Source organism: Bufo bufo, chromosome 11 (genome assembly GCF_905171765.1).
Source record: "Bufo bufo chromosome 11, aBufBuf1.1, whole genome shotgun sequence".
Taxonomy (NCBI): domain Eukaryota; kingdom Metazoa; phylum Chordata; class Amphibia; order Anura; family Bufonidae; genus Bufo; species Bufo bufo.
In genome coordinates this window covers 67,709,647-67,729,130 of record NC_053399.1, presented here as the reverse complement: position 1 = coordinate 67,729,130, position 19,484 = coordinate 67,709,647, and the positions used below count along the sequence as shown (strand labels likewise).

Here is a 19,484-nt window from a genome sequence, read left to right as displayed (position 1 = left end):
TACCGACGATGTGGTCGCAGCACAATGCACAATGTCTATTAGTCTTTGGAAAGTGGGGGGGGGGGCATGCAGGCCAAAGGGATATCACCTTATACTGTTACAACCCCTCCAGTGTGATTAAGGCCGTTTTCTCTTTGGCAGCCTCCGTTAAGGGTACCTGCCAGTACCCTTTGGTGAGGTCCAAAACAGAAAATACCGGGCTTGTCCTTACCTCTCAATCAGCTCGTCTACCCAGGGCATGGGATACCCATCAAACATACATACCCTGTTTAATTTTTGAAAATTTTTACAAAACCACAACGTCCCGTCCGGTCAGTACTATAGGGCTGGCCCACTCACTTCTACACTCCTCGATGACGTCTAGTGGCAGCATTAGTGGTACTTCCTCAGAGATGGCCTGTAGCCGAGCCTCGGGTACTCGGTATGGTTTCAACTGGATTTAGGCATGAGGCTCAGTGACAATGTCATGCTGGATTATGGAAGTGTGTCCAGGGAGGTCTGAGAACACATTTGTGTTCCTGCTGATGAACTCCCTGGCCTCCTGGGTCTGCATAGAGTAGTGGCTGTCAGCAATATTTACTGTGGCAACCGCTTCCCTTACATCAGACTTAGGGGACGGAACCTCTCCCCCTAGAAATCTCGGCCACGGGCTATCGTCAGTACTGGTCTCCCTATCCTTCCACGGTTTGAGTAAATTCACATGGTACACCTGCTCCGGCTTCCGTCGCCCTGGCTGGTGTACCTTGTAGTTTACTTCTCCAACCTTTTTGAGTACCTTGTAGGGTCCCTGCCACATAGCCAGTAACTTACTGTCCACTGTCGGTACCAGAACCAAAACCCGATCTCCCGGGTTAAAGATCCGGACCCGAGCCTGCCGATTATACACCCGACTTTGAGCTCACTGAGCTGCCGCCATATCTTTCTTTACCAGCGGCAACACGGTTTCCATATGTTCCTGCATCTGGGTAACGTATTCAACAACACTTTTATATGGTGTGGGTTGTTGCTCCGTCTCTTTGGCTATGTCCAACAGACCACGTGGATGTCTGCCATATAGTAGTTCGAAGGGAGAGAACCCAGTAGTGGCCTTGGGCACTTCTAGCACTGCGAACATAAGATAGGGCAGAAGGAGGTCCCAGTCCTTTCCATCCTTAGCTACTACTCATTTTAACATTTGATTAAACCTTTCTACTAGGTCGTCAGTTTGCGGGTGATAGACAGATGTCCGTATCCATTTGATATTCAGCAACTTACAGAGCTCCCGCATGACCTTGGACATAAAAGGAGTCCCTTGGTCAGTCAGAACCTCTTTGGGTATCCCCACTTGGGAAAACATCTCCATTAACTCTTTTGCTATGAGTTTAGCCAATGTATGTTGCAGTGGCACAGCCTCCAGGTACCGAGTGGCGTAGTCCAGGACAACCAAGATGTGTTGGTGCCCCCTAGCGGACTTCGGTACTGGGCCTAGGAGATCCATAGCGATTCTCTCAAATGGTACCTCGATAATCAGGAGGGGCACTAAGGGACTGCGGAACAGGTGCTGGGGGCTAGTGGTTTGGCAGGTCGGTCAAGTTATCCTACTCTCTAAAGACACTGGGCCAGTAAAACCATTGTAGTATCCGGTTCTGTGTCTTCTGCAGTCCCAGATGACCCCTGAGAACATGTTGGTGCGCTAACTCGAACACGAGTTTTCAATAGGCCCCGGGCACCACCAACTGTTCAACAAATTCACCCCACAGCTGGTTTACCAGATATAGCATATTCTGGTGGACCACAAAATGGGGAAACATCGACTCGGCCCCAGGTTTTTGGGGTACACCATCAAGTATTACCACATTCTCCTAGACCTGGGATAAGGTTGGGTCTGGGCGTTGGGCTGTACCGAAATTAAACCCAGAGACGTTGAGGTCTGCCAACCCAGGACCCGGTGGCAACTCCTCCACATCTAACACCATTTCCAGGAGATACATGGCCAATTCAGTGATGTGGAGGGGTTGGCAGCGCCCTCCAGAATAGGTCAGCCAATAGTCTGTCCAGCATAGCCGTGGGACTCCGCACATCAGGCTGTAGCCACTTTTTCAAAAGGTGGAGTAAGTCATAATACTAGGGTCTCGCGGGCTCAGCCGGCTTAAACCCCCACTGATGTACCCGCTGGGCCCGGACCAACACATTCACCCCCAGTTTTGCCAAAATCTCACCCTTTACCTTCGGGTAGTCGACTGCTTAATCGTCCGGCAACTCGAAATACACCTGCTGGGACTCTGATGCCAGGAAAGGAGTGACAACCTCAGCCCACTGGTCTTGGGGCAGTTTTTCCCTGGTGGCCACTTTCTCGTACATCGCCAGGTAGGTTTCGATGTCGTCTGCGGGTGTCATCTTAGGGATCGCTGCACGGACTGCTTTCCGGGCATCGTGGACGCTTGGGGTTGCTCCTGCTGTCTGCAAAGCCATCACGTGTAGTAGTAGCAACTGGTTGGTCTCTTGCTGCTGCATATTAGTCTCCCGATGGTGCAGGTTGGTCTCCCGCTGCTGAAAATTAGCCTCCATGATGGCCTTCACAACAGCCTCCATTTTGTCGTGCAGCAAGGGTTGAAATACAGCTGGTTTGATGTACGACATACAACTGTGCCCAAAAATGCAAACCCAAAAATATATCGGCATTCACGCCAGCCTCACTGCGTTTGCGTTCATCCTCCACCAATTGTGGGGATTCGCTCTGGTAGTTAGGACTAGCGGATGCAGCATAGAGGCAAAGTAGACAGTTCTTGAATCAAACAGTGGTGTTTATTCACACAGTGTATAACAAAATGCAGATAGGGTGTAGGGATCGACCGATATTTATTTTTTTAGAACCAATACTGATAATCTGAACTTTCAGGCCGATAGCCGATAGATTATACCAATATTCTGTACATTTGTATTTTTGGAAAAAATTAATGTAATTCCTACACAAATCTGCTGAAAATAAACATGTTTATTGTTAACGTTTAGCTTTTTTTGCAAATCTTTCTTTTTTATTTATACTTTAATATATATATATATTTTGGTAACCGATCAGAGCCGCAGACTTACACTGCTGGGGCTCCGATCAGAAGCTGCCACTGCACCACCAATGAGGAGGAGGGGAGGGGGCCACTGCCATTAATGACTAATACAGGGCGGTGCAATGCGCCCTTAATGTTTTTAATACTGGGGTTGGGGAGGGGGCGCACTGCACCACCAATGATAATAACTCGCCCATTAATTCAAATACAGGAGGCGGGTTCTGGCTGCAGAATCATATAGCCGCACCCAACCTCTATGAGTGGTAGCTGCGATCAGGGGCAGTTAACCCCTCAGCTGCGGATCACAGCTACATGTCATAGAGATCGGGTGCGGCTATATGATTCTGCAGCCAGCTCCCGCCTCCTGTTGAATTTGAATGAATGAGTGAGTTAACATCATTGGTGACGCAGTGGCCACAGCCCCTCCCCTCCTCTTCTCCTCTCATTGGTGGCAGCAGCGGCACAGGGGGGAGGAGGACACTGCTTCTTTCTCCCGTGTGCTGCTGAGGGAACATTGATGGCACTGACAGCAGCGCGATCCATGTTCGAGATTCGTTATCGGCATATCGGCAAGGTTAGATGCCGATAACTTTGAAAATCCTGAATATCGGCCGATAATATCGGTAAAACCGATAATCAGTTGATCCCTAATAAGTTGTATCACAAAACGGAGGTGGCTTAGTGTTTGTTCACACACAAGGAAAGTCCATAAACAATAAAAGTCACCTTTTCTCCTGGGTGTTAATTCACACCGTGTTAGCAGTTCAGCCTAATCAAGTCCATAGGCGGCCTGTTCACCTTTAGAGGGGACTGAGTCTTCCAGCCCGGCTCAATCCCAGCACAGCCCTCAGTTCACAGCACACAGACTCCAGAGCTTCGCTGTCAGAGGGAGGTACGCAAATCCACGACACCTGGCAGTGCTGGCTGGTTTTTATGCCTAGCAAAACCCGGCATGGAACATGGGGAGTAGTCACCCACCCAGCACTTTGACTACTCCCAGTAAGAGGCGTCCCGGATCAGCTATGACAGCCATGTTAAATCTCACGGTGTCAATTAGCAATAGCTGCTGCTGACACATAAAATACTGGCTCTTACTTTACCAGGCCAGGAACCTCGGTGACACATACCTTCCACCACAATTATTCCAGGAACCTTCTTACAATATATACATATATATATATATACATACACAGTACAGACCAAAAGTTTGGACACACCTTCTCATTCAAAGAGTTTTCTTTATTTTCATGACTATGAAAATTGTAGATTCACACTGAAGGCATCAAAACTATGAATTAACACATGTGGAATTATATACATAACAAAAAAGTGTGAAACAACTGAAAATATGTTGTATTCTAGGTTCTTCAAAGTAGCCACCTTTTGCTTTGATTACTGCTTTGCACACTCTTGGTATTCTCTTGATGAGCTTCAAGAGGTAGTCACCTGAAATGGTTTTCACTTCACAGGTGTGCCCTGTCAGGTTTAATAAGTGGGATTTCTTGCCTTATAAATGGGGTTGGGACCATCAGTTGCGTTGAGGAGAAGTCAGGTGGATACACAGCTGACTTTGTTTTATGGCAAGAAAAAAGCAGCTAAGTAAAGAAAAACAAGTGGCCATCATTACTTTAAGAAATGAAGGTCAGTCAGTCAGCCGGAAAATTGGGAAAACTTTGAAAGTAAGGGCTATTTGACCATGAAGGAGAGTGATGGGGTGCTGTGCCAGATGACCTGGCCTCCACAGTCACCGGACCTGAACCCAATCGAGATGGTTTGGGGTGAGCTGGACCGCAGAGTGAAGGCAAAAGGACCAACAAGTGCTAAGCATCTCTGGGAACTCCTTCAAGACTGTTGGAAGACCATTTCAGGTGACTACCTCTTGAAGCTCATCAAGAGAATGCCAAGAGTGTGCAAAGCAGTAATCAAAGCAAAAGGTGGCTACTTTGAAGAACCTAGAATATGACATATTTTCAGTTGTTTCACACTTGTTTGTTATGTATATAATTCCACATGTGTTAATTCATAGTTTTGATGCCTTCATAGTCATGAAAATAAAGAAAACTCTTTGAATGAGAAGGTGTGTCCAAACTTTTGGTCTGTACTGTATATATATATATATATATATATATATATATAGATTCATAGATAAATGGTGTGCCTGCAGATACGATCAAATATCCAGAAAAATGAGGAAAAAATTCCATGGCACTCCCAGATAAAATTCTTAGCCAATATTGTCATGGCTTCCAGAACCAGTGCTTGTTCCACTTCGAGTGGCTCAGGCAGACATTTCCTACTGAATGGTCTAAGGTCGTCTTCTGTCATGTTCCGGTGGCCCTGTCAGACCACGGGAACGCCTTGCAAACAGGACACAGGCAGATACAGACCAAGAACCAACAGAATACTTTATTGCACATGTAATAAATGAACATGACAATAATGGATAAGCAGGTTAAGCAATAGTGGTAGCACTACCACTGTATCACTGAATTCTGCCCTCTGGAAGGCTAGACCCAGAGGGCGGAGATCCAGTGAGCCCCGTTCTTTACAGAGCCCTTGGTGGTGGTTATGAACTTGGCCGAGGGCTCACTGGTCGCACCTCCAGGCAGGTCCCGGTACACTTGGCCGCTATCTGCAGAGAACTACAGACAACAACAGGAATGGAACCCCGCACAAAATGGATCAAACGACAAACGGGAACCAGCACAGAAGCAGATGCCTGGACCCCATGCAGAACGGAAGCTTGGTGGTCACAGGCAGAGCTGCAGACAGACTACATATCCTCCATTTGGAGAACCCAGGAACCCTCTTACGAATGCAGGACACCCCCTTGACTTTTTTCGTATTTTGGTACATTACAGCCTTAAGTTTAATGTATTGCTAATCTGAATTTTATGTGATGGAACGGAAAAAAGAGAAGTTGAGGCTTAATAAGATCTTATGGAAATATGGTCCAGAAGATGAGATAAATCTAGAGGCGCCAATGGATTAGGATCAGCTTCACGTGGTACTTTATTGGATCCGGATGAACCACTATATGTGACTGATCTACCTCTACTCTTTCTAATGGGAATCCATTATCAACCCCTTATCTCAAAAGACCACCTTTTATCAATTACCACCTATATTTATACTTATATTTACATAATCTTTGTATCTTATAACACATACAACTTATGCTTTATTTTCCAATTTTAACTTTTTAGAAGATATGTATATATATATATATATACACTGCTAAAAAAAAATAAAGGGAACACTTAAACAACACAATGTAACTCCAAGTCAATCACACTTCTGTGAAATCAAACTGTCCACTTAGGAAGCAACACTGAGTGACAATCAATTTCACATGCTGTTATGCAAATGGTATAGACAACAGGTGGAAATTATAGGCAATTAGCAAGACACCCCCAATAAAGGAGTGGTTCTGCAGCTGATGTTTTGGTCACTTTTGAATGCTGGCGGTGCTTTTACTCTAGTGGTAGCATGAGACGGAGTCTACAACCCACACAAGTGGCTCAGGTAGTGCAGCTTATCCAGGATGGCACATCAATGCGAGCTGTGGCAAGAAAGTTTGCTGTGTCTGTCAGCGTAGTGTCCAGAGCATGGAGGCGCTACCAGGAGACAGGCCAGTACATCAGGAGACGTGGAGGAGGCCGTAGGAGGGCAACAACCCAGCAGCAGGACCGCTACCTCCGCCTTTGTGCAAGGAGGAACAGGAGGAGCACTGCCAGAGCCCTGCAAAATTACCTCCAGCAGGCCACAAATGTGCATGTGTCTGCTCAAACGGTCAGAAACAGACTCCATGAGGGTGATATGAGGGCCCGACGTCCACAGGTGGGGGTTGTGCTTACAGCTTACAGAGAACACCAAGATTGGCAAATTCGCCACTGGCGCCCTGTGCTCTTCACAGATGAAAGCAGGTTCACACTGAGCACATGTGACAGAGTCTGGAGACGCCGTGGAGAACGTTCTGCTGCCTGCAACATCCTCCAGCATGACCGGTTTGGCATTGGGACAGTAATGGTGTGGGGTGGCATTTCTTTGAAGGGCCGCACAGCCCTCCATGTGCTCGCCAGAGGTAGCCTGACTGCCATTAGGTACAGAGATGAGATCCTCAGACCCCTTGTGAGACCATATGCTGGTGGGGTCCTCCTAATGCAAGACAATGCTAGACCTCATGTGGCTGGAGTTTGTCAGCAGTTCCTGCAAGACGAAGGCACTGATGCTATGGACTGGCCCGCCCGTTCCCCAGACCTGAATCCAATTGAGCACATCTGGGACATCATGTCTCGCTCTATCCACCAACGTCACGTTGCACCACAGACTGTCCAGAAGTTGGCAGATGCTTTAGTCCAGGTCTGGGAGGAGATCCCTCAGGAGACCGTCCGCCACCTCATCAGGAGCATGCACAGGCAGTGTAGGGAGGTTATACAGGCACGTGGAGGCCACACACACTACTGAGCCTCATTTTGACTTGTTTTAAGGACATTACATCAAAGTAGGATCAGCCTGTAGTGTGTTTTTCCACTTTAATTTTGAGTGTGACTCCAAATCCAGACCGCCATGGGTTGAAAAATTTGATTTCCATTTTTTTATTTTTGTGTGATTTTGTTGTCAGCACATTCAACTATGTAAAGGATAAAGTATTTCAGCAGAATATTTAATTAACTCAGATCTAGGATGTGTTATTTTTGTGTTCCCTTTATTTTTTTGAGCAGTGTATATAAATATATATACAGTCAGGTCCATAAATATTGGAACATCGACACAATTCTAACATTGTTGGCTCTATACACCACAACAATGGATTTGAAATGAAACGAACAAGATGTCCTTTAACTGCAGACTGTCAGCTTTAATTTGAGGGTATTTACATCCAAATCAGGTGAACGGTGTAGGAATTACAACAGTTTGCATATGTGCCTCCCACTTGTTAAGGGACCAAAAGTAATGGGAAAGAATAATAATCATAAATCAAACTTTCACTTTTTAATACTTGCTTGCAAATCCTTTGCAGTCAATTACAGCCTGAAGTCTGGAACGCATAGACATCACCAGACGCTGGGTTTCATCCCTGGTGATGCTCTGTCATGCCTCTACTGCAACTCTCTTCAGTTCCTGCTTGTTCTTGGGGGCATTTTCCCTTCAGTTTTGTCTTCAGAAAGTGAAATGCATGCTCAATGGGATTCAGGTCAGGTGATTGATTTGGCCAATGCATAACATTCCACTTCTTTCCCTTAAAAAACTCTTTGGTTGCTTTTGCAGTATGCTTTTGGTCATTGTCCATCTGCACTGTGAAGCGCCGTCCAATGAGTTCTAAAGCATTTGGCTGAATATGAGCAGATAATATTGCCCGAAACACTTCAGAATTCATCCTGCTGCTTTTGTCAGCAGTCACATCATCAATAAATACAAGAGAACCAGTTCCATTGGCAGCCATACATGCCCACGCCATGACACTACCACCACCATGCTTCACTGATGAGGTGGTATGCTTAGCATACTCTTCTTTTCCCATCACTCTTGTACAAGTTGATCTTGGTCTCATCTGTCCATAGGATGTTGTTCCAGAACTGTGAAGGCTTTTTTAGATGTCGTTTGGCAAACTGTAATCTGGCCTTCCTGTTTTTGAGGCTCACCAATGGTTTACATCTTGTAATGAACCCTCTGTATTTACTCTGGTGAAGTCTTCTCTTGATTGTTGACTTTGACACACATACACCTACCTCCTGGAGAGTGTTCTTGATCTGGCCAACTGTTGTGAAGGGTGTTTTCTTCACCAGGGAAAGAATTCTTTGGTCATCCACCACAGTTGTTTTCCGTGGTCTTCTGGGTCTTTTGGTGTTGCTGAGCTCACCGGTGTGTTCCTACTTTTTAAGAATGTTCCAAACAGTTGTTTTGGCCACGCCTAATGTTTTTGCTATCTCTCTGATGGGTTTTTTTTTTTTTTTTTCAGCCTAATGATGGCTTGCTTCACTGATAGTGACAGCTCTTTGGATCTCATCTTGAGAGTTGCAAATGCAAATAGCACACTTGAAATGAACTCTGGACCTGTTATCTGCTCATTGTAATTGGGATAATGAGAGAAAAACACACACCTGGCCATGGAATAGCTGAGAAGCCAGTTGTCCCATTACTTTTGGTCCCCTAACAAGTGGGAGGCACATATGCAAACTGTTGTAATTCCTACACCGTTCACCTGATTTGGATGTAAATACCCTCAAATTAAACCGGACAGTCTGCAGTTAAAGCACATCTTATTCGTTTCATTTCAAATCCATTGTGGTGGTGTATAGAGCCAAAAATGTTAGAATTGTGTCAATGTCCCAATATTTATGGACCTGACTGTATATATATATATATATATATATATATATATATATATATATATACACACACACACATACATACATAAGTCTATAAATATCATTTTTACCCCTTTTGGCATACACCATTCCTTTTATAGATATAGAATATTGCTTTTATGTTTTGTGTAGTGAGTTTTGTCATTTTTCTATATTTATATACACCAGTGAATCTATTTATCATTATTACTACTATCAATATTTATTATTTTATATATCTTAGGATGTTCCCCATCGAGCATCACCTTGTTTAGGGATATCTTTTTAAAATTATCCAACCATACCTCTAATTTTACTTGGGATATACCATTGCCACGGTTATGTGACAATTGATTTTAGATACCATATTTTATATTATATCAGACTTATATATTTGTCGGTATCTGTCCATATAGGCAAATGTATGTATGTATGTATGTATATCTGCTCATCCCTGGTTTTAGACAAACATACAACCAACAATAGGAACTATTCTCATACCTTGACAGGTCCCTATATATATTGTAATACGGAGGAAGATCGCTCCAATAAACCAGGTGCATGAGCCAGCCCAGGGTTAAAGAAAACAGTGCCATGAAGACCAAGGAACTCTCCAAACAAGTAAGGGACAATGTTGTTGAGAAGTATAAGTCAGGGTTAGGTTATAAAAAAATATCCAAATCTTTGATGAACCCCAGGAGCACCATGAAATCTATCATAACCAAATGGAAAGAACATGGCACAACAGCAAACCTGCCAAGAGACGGCCACCCACCAAAACTCACGGACCGGGCAAGGAGGGCATTAATCAGAGATGCAGCACAGAGACCTAAGGTATCAATGGAGGACCTGCAGAGTTCCACAGCAGAAACTGGAGTATCTGTACATAGGATGACAATAAGCTGTACGCGCCATAGAGTTAAGCAATATGGCAGAGTGGCCAGAAGAAAGCCATTACTTTCAGCTAAAAACAAAAAAGGCACGTTGTGAGTTTGCAAAAAGGCATGTGGGAGACTCCCAAAATGTATGGAGGAAGGTGCTCTGGTCTGATGAGACTAAAATTGAACTTTTCAGCCATCAAAGAAAATGCTGTGTCTGGCACAAACTGAAGACATCACATCACCCAAAGAACACCATCCCAGAGTGAAACATGGTGGTGGCAGCATTATGCTGTAGGGGTGTTTTTCAGCAGCTGGGACTGGGAAACTAGTCAGAGTTGAGGGAAAGATGGATGGTGCTAAATACAGGGATATTCTTGAGCAAAACCTGTACCACTCTGTGCGTGATTTGAGGCTTGAGTGGTTTGAGGGGAAACATGTAGATGTGTTGGAATGGCCTAGTCAAAGTCCAGATCTCAATCCAATAGAAAATCTGTGGTCAGACTAGGGGTGGGCGATATAGGCGATATGCGATATAAATTTGTGCCACGATATGGATTTTGTGCATATCACCTATATCGCCGGACCGCGATATGACCACGGAGTGGTAGTGAAGATCGGTTACCATGGCAGCCAGGAGTCACGCTACTGAAGTCCTGGCTGCCATGGTATGTTAGTGAGCAGCATTATACTCACGTGCGCCGTGGCCGCTGGTCGCTCCTACGTCTGTCTGTGCGGCGCATTGCTAATGCTTACAGCATTAGCAATGCGCCGCACAGACCTATGAGAAGTAGCGCCCGGCGGCCACGGCGCACGTGAGTATAATGCTGCTCACTAACATACCACGGCAGCCAGGACTTCAGTAGTGTCCTGGCTACCATGGTAACCGATCGGAGCCCCAGCATTACACTGCTGGGACTCCGATCGGAACTGTCCACTGCCATCAATGATGGGGAGGAGGAGGGGGACCCTGTGGCCACTGCCACCAATGATTAATACAGGGGAGGGAGGGGGGTGAGTTTGAGTTACCAGAGGGAGAGGCTGGGGGGCACATGAGAGGCTGGGGGCGGATCAGGGGCTGGGGGGCTGATCAGAGCCTGGGGGGCACATGAGAGGCTGGGGGCTGATCCGAGGCTGGGGGGGCACATGAGAGGCTGGGGGGCGGATCAGGGGAAGCGGGCACATGAGAGGCTGGGGGCGGATCAGGGGCTGGGGGGCACATGAGAGGCTGGGGGGCTGATCAGAGGCTGGGGGGCTGATCAGAGGCTGGGGGGCACATGAGAAGCTGGCTGCCATGGTCAGCTCCTTGCACAAAGCACAGGGCAGCAGGGAGAGTGTAAAGTCCTATTCACCCTAATAGAGCTCTATTAGGGTGAATATGACAAGGGTTCTAGCCCTTAAGGAGGCTAATAGTTATTAAATAAAAAGTAAAAAAAATAAAAAAGTTCAACCCCCCCAAATATAGAAAACAATATATCACAATATATATCGCATATCGCACATGCTTAAAATTATATTGCAATATAGATTTCAGGCCATATCGCCCACCCCTAGGTCAGACTTAAAGGGAGCCTGTCACCTGGATTTTGGGTATAGAGCTGAGGACATGGGCTGCACATCCACAATATCCAGTCCCCATAGCTCTCCCCGCTTTTTTTGTGTCAAAAAAACGATTTTATAGATATGTAAATTAACCTTAGATGAGTCCTGTCTCCTCCATGCTTGAGAGAGGAGTCCAGCGTTCTCTAACTCTGAGCCCAGCCACGCCCACTGTGAAGGAGCCCAGCACCGCCCCGCATCCTCTGAATCTCCTCCTTGCTCCCTTACGTCACAAAGCTAGAGCGCCATAATCTCGCGATGCGCGAGCTATCGCATGTGCAGTTCTTTCCCTGAGGCTGATGCCAGCACAGAGAAGGAACATTATGCCGACACTGCGCATGCGCTAGCTTGCACATAGCGAGATTACGGCGCTCTAGCTTTGTGACGTCGGGGAGCAAGGACGAGATTCGGAGGATGCGGTCCTGGGCTCCTTCACAGTCGGCGTGGCTGGGCTCCGGAAACATTTACATATATATATATATATATATAATCGTTTTTTTTGACACAATAAAAGCACAGAGAGCTATGGGGAATGGATATTGCGGATGTGCTAGCGGCAATCTAGCAGCCCATGTCCTCATCTCAATACCTAAAATCCAGGTGACAGGTTCCCTTTAAAGATTGCTGTTCACAAGCACAAACCATCCAGCTTAAAGAAGCTGGAGTAGTTTTGCAAGGAGGAATGGGCAAAAATCCCAGTGGTAAGATGTGGCAAGCTCATAGAGACTTATCCAAAGCGACTTGGAGCTGTGATTGCCGCAAAAGGTGGCTCTACAAAGTATTGACTTTAGGGGGTTGAGTAGTTATGCACATTGACTTTTTCTGTTATTTTGTCCTATTTGTTGTTTGCATCTCAATAAAAAACAAAAACAAACATCTTCAAAGTTGTGGGCATGTTCTATAAATTAAATGATGCAAATCCTCAAACAATCTATGTTAATTCCAGGTTGTGAGGCACCAAAATACAAAAAAGTCAAGAGGGGTGAATACTTTTGCAAGGCACTGTACACATGACAGGAACAGAAGCAGTAAGGCACTGCAGGCTAGACATGGAACAGACAAGATCAAAAGCAGTTTAGCACTGCCAAGCTATACATGGAACAGACAGGATCAGAAGCAGTTGAGCACTGCCAAGCTATACATGGAACAGACAGGATCAGAAGCAGTTGAGCACTGCCAGGCTATACATGGAACAGACAGGATCAGAAGCAGTTGAGCACTGCCAGGCTATACATGGAACAGACAGGATCAGAAGCAGTTGAGCACTGCCAGGCTATACATGGAACAGACAGGATCAGAAGGAGTTGAGCTCTGCAAAGCTATACATGGAACAGACAGGATCAAAAGCAGTAGCACTGCCAGACAAAACTTGGAACAGACAGGATAAAATGACACAGAACAGGTACAGAAAATCAGGCAAGGCATGGACAAGGATACAACATCAACAACACTTTACCACGCGACACCACACAGAAGGGAAGATGGCAAAATCCCATGGGTCAACAGCAAGGGGCTACACCCAGCAAGGCACAAGACAGACTGACCCCAAGCCCCACAGCACACAGATAGAAAATGATTGGCACCTGATAAGTCACACCCAGAAACAGACCAGGGAATGTTAACCCCACCAGAACCATGAGTACAAAGAACCATAGAAAAAAACAATCACAAGTGTCAGTTGAAATAGTCACAGAATGCTGCAGCAAGCATGCCCAAACAACAACCAGTATACAGAGAATAACTGTAGTAAAAGGTTACAGGCAGCCAGACTGAACCGCACACTGCATCCATACTCAGACCTTGTTCACACTCAAGGCCACAGCCAGCATACATAGGAATGCCACAGCCAGTACACAAAGTGCATGCAGCCAGTCTGCAGGGCACCAGAGACAGGAGCCACAGAGATATGGAAGTGGAGAGACACAAACACAAGAGACAGTTCACACACAACACCGCAGCCAGCACGCAGCCCCAAGCAACCAGCATACACAGGAGTCAGCCTGCAGCCAGTACGCAAGATAGCATGCAGCCAGCCTGCATGGCCACAACTGTCACAGGGAACCGCAATGTGACACCTTCATTGTATCCCTGCTGTCTAAAGCTTGCTTGGGCAAATACTATTTAGGAACACTAATCTGCAGTCTTTACTGGCTAGCTTCCAGCTGGTCTTTGAACAGCCTGGCTGCACATTATCATCTGCTTCCATTCTGCTGTGTCTATGTCAAGGTTCTCTGACTGTGGGTTGATGTATCGATTATCAAGGGCTAATCAAGAACAGTTACCCTCTACCGCTGATTTCTGAACTTTTTGACAGGATCCCGGGAGCTAAGGTCTTCACCAAATCGGAACTGTGTGGGGCATACAATATGATCCATATTCATGAGGGTGATGAGTGGAAAACTGCTTTCAACACCCGTGATGGACATTACGAGTATCTCGTCATGCCTTTTGTACTATGCAATGGTCCTGCAGTGTTCCAAGAGTTCTTCCTCATAGAAACTGCCTTAAATGTATTTTATTGGAATTTTAAGTGATAGACCAACACAAAGTAGCAACTAGGTGTGAAGTAGAAAGAAAATGATAAATGGTTTCAAGATGTAAAAAAATAAAAAATCAGAAAAGTGTGGCGTGCATTTGTATTCAGCCCCCTGTACCCTGATAACCTTAAATAATATCCAGTGTGATCAAGTGCCTTCAGAAGTCACCTAATTAGTAAATAGAGTCCACCTGTATATACTTTATTCTCAGTATAACTACAGAGGTTCTGTGAAGGCCTCAGAGGTTTGTTGGAGAACATTAGTGATCAAAACAGAAGCATAAAAACCAAGGGACAAACGAGACTGGTCAAGGATAAAGTTGTGGAGAAATCTAAAGCAGGGTCAAGTTATAAAAAATATCCCAAGCTCTAAACATCAATCCATCATCCAAAAATGGAAGGAGTATGGCACAACTGCAAACCTACCAAGACATGGCTGTCCACCTAAATGGACAGCCCAGGCAAGGAGAGCACTAATTAGAGAAGCAGCCAAGAGGCCCATGGTCACTCTGGAGGAGCTGTGGAGAATATATTGCATCACCCAATGTCTTCAATGCAAGTCTAAGTTTATTAAATAAACTTGCATTGAATACATCGGGTGATTCAGTATTTTCTCCACATTTTCTGTCTACTAGGGCTGGGCTAGGGCCTGACACCACTGGCACAGCCACTGCATGGACTGTCTGACTAGGACCTAATAGTAGGGTGGTTTTAATCTGAATACCACTCTGGAGGAGCTGCAAAGATCCACAGCTCAGGTGGGAGAATCTGTCCACAGGACAACTATTAGTCATATAGTCCACAAATCTGGTTACAAGAGTGGCAAGAAGAAAGCAGTTTTTGAAAGCAAGCCATAAGAAGTCCTATTTGCAGTTTGCCACAAGCCATATAGGTGACACAGCAAACATGTGGAAGAAGGTGCTCTGGTCAGATGAGACCAAAGTTGAACTTTTTAGCTTAAATGCAAAGCACTATGTGTGGTGGAAAACTAACATTGAACATCACCCTGAACACACCATCTCCCCTGTGAAACATGGTGGTGGCAGCATCATGCTGTAGGGATGCTTTTCTTCAGAAGGGACATAGAAGCTGGTCAGAGTTGATGGGAAGATGAAAGGAGCTAAATACAGGTTAATCAAGGAGGAAAACCTGCTACAGGCCGCAAAAGACTTGAGACTAGGGCGAGGGTTCACCTTACAGCAGGACAACGACCCTAGACATACAGCCAGAGCTACAATGGAATGGTTTAGAACAAAACATATTCATGTGTTAGAATGGTTTGTGGGTGTAACGTGAAAAAATTTGTAAAAGTTCAAGGGGTTTTTTGAATACTTTTTCAAGGCACTGTATATGCTTATTTTCATTGAGATACTCCAAGGCAGCATCTCTTAGAAAACCTTCAAACAGTTTACCCACAACAGATGTTAGACTTACCAGTCTATAGTCTCGGGGCTCAGTTTTTGACCCCTTTTTGAATATTGGCACCCCATTTGCTAAGTACCAATCGTGGGGAATGCTCCCTGTCAATATAGAGTCTTTAAATGTCAGAAATAAGGTTCTGTCTATGACATTACTTAATTCACTTAGAACACGCGGGTATATGTTATGTGAACCCAGTGATTTGTCTATTTTAATATTTTTAAGACGCTGCTGCACTTCTACAGGCCACTTTTAATGGGAATTTACTTTACACTTGGCATTTCATTTGACAGTTTATTTTCCTCAGTGAATACAGTGATGAAAAAATACTTAATAGATTAGCTTTCTCCTCGTTGCTCTCTATAGTGCCTCCTCATTACTCTGTAAAGGGCCAAACTTTTTATCATTTATACAATTGAAGAACATTTTAGGATTAATTTTACTCTCTTTGGCAATAAGTCTGTCTCCAGCTTGACTGCTTTTATCTGTCTTTTACATATTCTATTTTCCTTTTTAATACTTTTTTAATGCTTACACGCTACATTCCTGTTTTAGTGATTTAAATGCTTTATTTTTGTCATTTATTGCTCCCTTTACATTTCTTGTTCCTTACCCTCTTATTCTCATAAGCTATGTACCTCTCACAATTAGGATGCTTTTAAAGATATCTCATTTTGTGGCTGCATTTTTATTTTTAAGGAAATTGTCCCAAGTAGTGAGGCTAATGATCTCTCATAGCTGGTCAAATTTTGTCTGGTACTTCTGTGCCTTTCTGAAGAAATACACTTTTAAATGACAATTGTAATTATTACTTTATGGTCACAATTTCCTAGGTGTTCCCCAACCTGCACATCTGTTGTTCTTTCAGGTCTATTGGTTAGTACTAAGTCCAGTATGGTCATCCTTCTAGTTGAATCGTGAACCAGTTGGGAAATGTAATTGTCAAAAACCTGTTTCCTTTATGAGATCCACAGGTTTCAGTCTATATTTGGGTAGTTGACGTCCCCCAAAATAATGACTTCATTATTATCATTATCTTCCGCCTCATCTGTTTCCGTTAGTAGTAGATGATCTTCTGTGGACTCTGTTATGCTAGGTGGCTTACCTTATAACAAACGTCTATCATAATTTTTTGTTTTTGCCTCCATTTATTTCTACCCACAGTGACTCCATGTGTGCATTTCCCTCACTTATATCTTTCTGAAGTGTTGGCTTTAGACAGGACTTAATATAAAGGCAAACCCCTCCCCCTCTCTGGTTTTCACAATCCTTTATAAACAGAGTGTAACCCTGTAAGTTAACTGCCCAGTCATAGCTATCATCCAGCCATGTCTCAGTTATTCCAGCTATGTAATAGTTCTCCTCACATATTACTAATTATAGTTCACCAGTTTTATTAGTCAGGCTTCTGCACTTCCCACTAAGATGTGGCGCATCCCTATGATGGATCTTGTAGCCGACAGAGAAGTTTGCCCAGTTCCCCAGTTCTTTTTTTTTATTTTTTTTTATGCATTTGGGTGTAAAAGGAGGAGGTGTTGACTGTGGTTCCTTATCCCTGGAAGAAGCCTTAGGGCGAAACAGCGTTGGGAAGAGGACGCTGCAGAGTCGGTCTGTAATCCTTATGTATCTGTTATATACTATGTAAGGACATTATCCCTATATCACTATTTTCAAGTTAACTAATTGGCTCCTTTTGAGCTTTCTTATATGATTTTTGTTAGTATTGGATGCACAGTAATTTTACTTGATCTTTGATTTATGTGGATTTGTGGTGACTGACCCTGCAGCGCCCTTTATGTCCTCTTTTGGAGTATCGACTGCTGCTATATTTATGTCTATGTATTTCTTTGTATTGAATAAAGCTTATTTTTGGTAAATTTATGTAGAGGTATTTTTATATTGGGGGCAATTTAAGGCAGTAGGTATACGTACCTCCTTAATATTCATAATAGTATATCCCGGTTAGTGGATTAGGTGTGTACTGACAGTTCTCCAGGAGCCCAAACCTATCCAGCCGAAAGTTGGCATATATGCCGGAAAGTGGCCGGATCACCACCGAATCCTATTATAATGAATGGGGATTTAACGGTGCACGGTGGTATCTGGAACAGACTTCCAGAGTTCATAGCGCAGATGTAAACCCAGCATTAGTCTGTTTATATAAAGCTGCTGCTTCCAGACAACTTCAAACGAGACTGCTGATTTTTTTTCCCCTCTGGATGCAAATGTTCTGTTATAGCATCTTACCATTCTCCTTATGTTCATCATGCTTAATTCTTCCTTCCACACATATACAAGGATGAACCTGAGTAAAACACCACATAAAATAAATTAAATGCTTTCAGTCACCATGTAACAGAATAAAAATTACAGCAATAAAATCCAATGGACATTTATAAAGAGTGAAACTGAAATTAGAGAAAAAATACACATGGCGATCTCATAGCACATCAAAGTGGCAACACGCTGGGATGAAAGGAGACAAATGGTGCTCACCTATTGGCGAGGTCCAAATCGGACACAAATCTGCACATTGGATCTGCATTTGTTAATCCTATTGCGTAGTCGCTACATGGTATATTCCACATATTGAAGACCACACTGGCACTGTAATAAGTAGATCACACGGCAAGCATAGCTTTCTGTAGCTCTCATGCATAGCAATGTGAGCCACTGAGACAGTGAGGGCCGGAGTGGTCTGCTTTTTTCACGGTCTGCTGGTGGTTGCGACTGTATCTCATCTCGCCTTAGTAGCAGAGAGATGAGACAACCCCTTTAATCTCACGTTAAAATTGGAAAAACCCTTCCAAAAATGTCACAATTTTTATTGTAGATTTTTAGTGTGTCTGCATTAAATGTTGTTGGCGCAGAACTCAGGGGACACTATTGCATTTTTAAACCCTCAGTGACAATTAATTTCAGCCTTAATTACCAATAATATTTCCCCCCTTTGTGTTCTAGAAGTCATAACACATTTTTTCTTCAATTTTTTATTTTTATTTTGCAGGATTAGTTGTAGGTTTTTTTAGGAACCATTTTAGGGTATATATAGTATGTTAAATAACGTTTATTATTTTATTTGTAGGTTGAAAGATTAAAAAACTGCAATTTTTACATTTGCATGCCAGCTTTCAAACAACTTGCAGGCTTCTAGCTGCTACCATTCAGGGGATATCAGTAGCTAAAGCAGCCCTCCCCCTTCCAAAGTTCTGCCCGAGCTCAGCTTGGGCAGAACAGTTAGGCCTCTTTCAGACGGGCAAAATTTCCGCGCGGGTGCAATGCGTGAGGTGAACGCATTGCACCCGCAGTGAATCCTGACCTATTCATTTCTATGGGGCTGTTCACACGAGCGGTAATTTTCATGCATCACTTGTGCGTTGCGTGAAAATCGCAGCATGCTCTATTTTGTGCGTTTTTCACGCAACACAGGCCCCATAGAAGTGAATGGGGCTGCGTGAAAATCGCAAGCATCCGCAAGCAAGTGCGGATGCGGTGTGATATTCACACATGGCTGCTAGGAGATGATCGGGATGGGAACCCAATCATTATATTATTTTCCCTTATAATATGGGTTAAATCTTTTTTTTAAATTTAACTCACCTTAATCCACTTGTTCGCGCAGCCCTGCTTCTCTTCTGCCTTCATCTGTGAGGAAAAG

General features: G+C 44.2%; 1 protein-coding gene across 3 annotated transcripts in view; it reads right to left on the bottom strand.

Annotated features, from left to right (window-relative positions):
- PLA2G4F (phospholipase A2 group IVF) overlaps window positions 1-19,484 on the bottom strand; it is a 490,195-nt gene that overhangs the window by 303,991 nt on the left and 166,720 nt on the right. For all 3 annotated transcript variants that reach the window (XM_040410952.1, XM_040410953.1, XM_040410954.1), the window contains exon 7: window positions 18,074-18,131. In XM_040410952.1, the coding sequence (XP_040266886.1) occupies window positions 18,074-18,131 (58 nt within the window). The remainder of the gene's footprint in view (window positions 1-18,073; window positions 18,132-19,484) is intronic.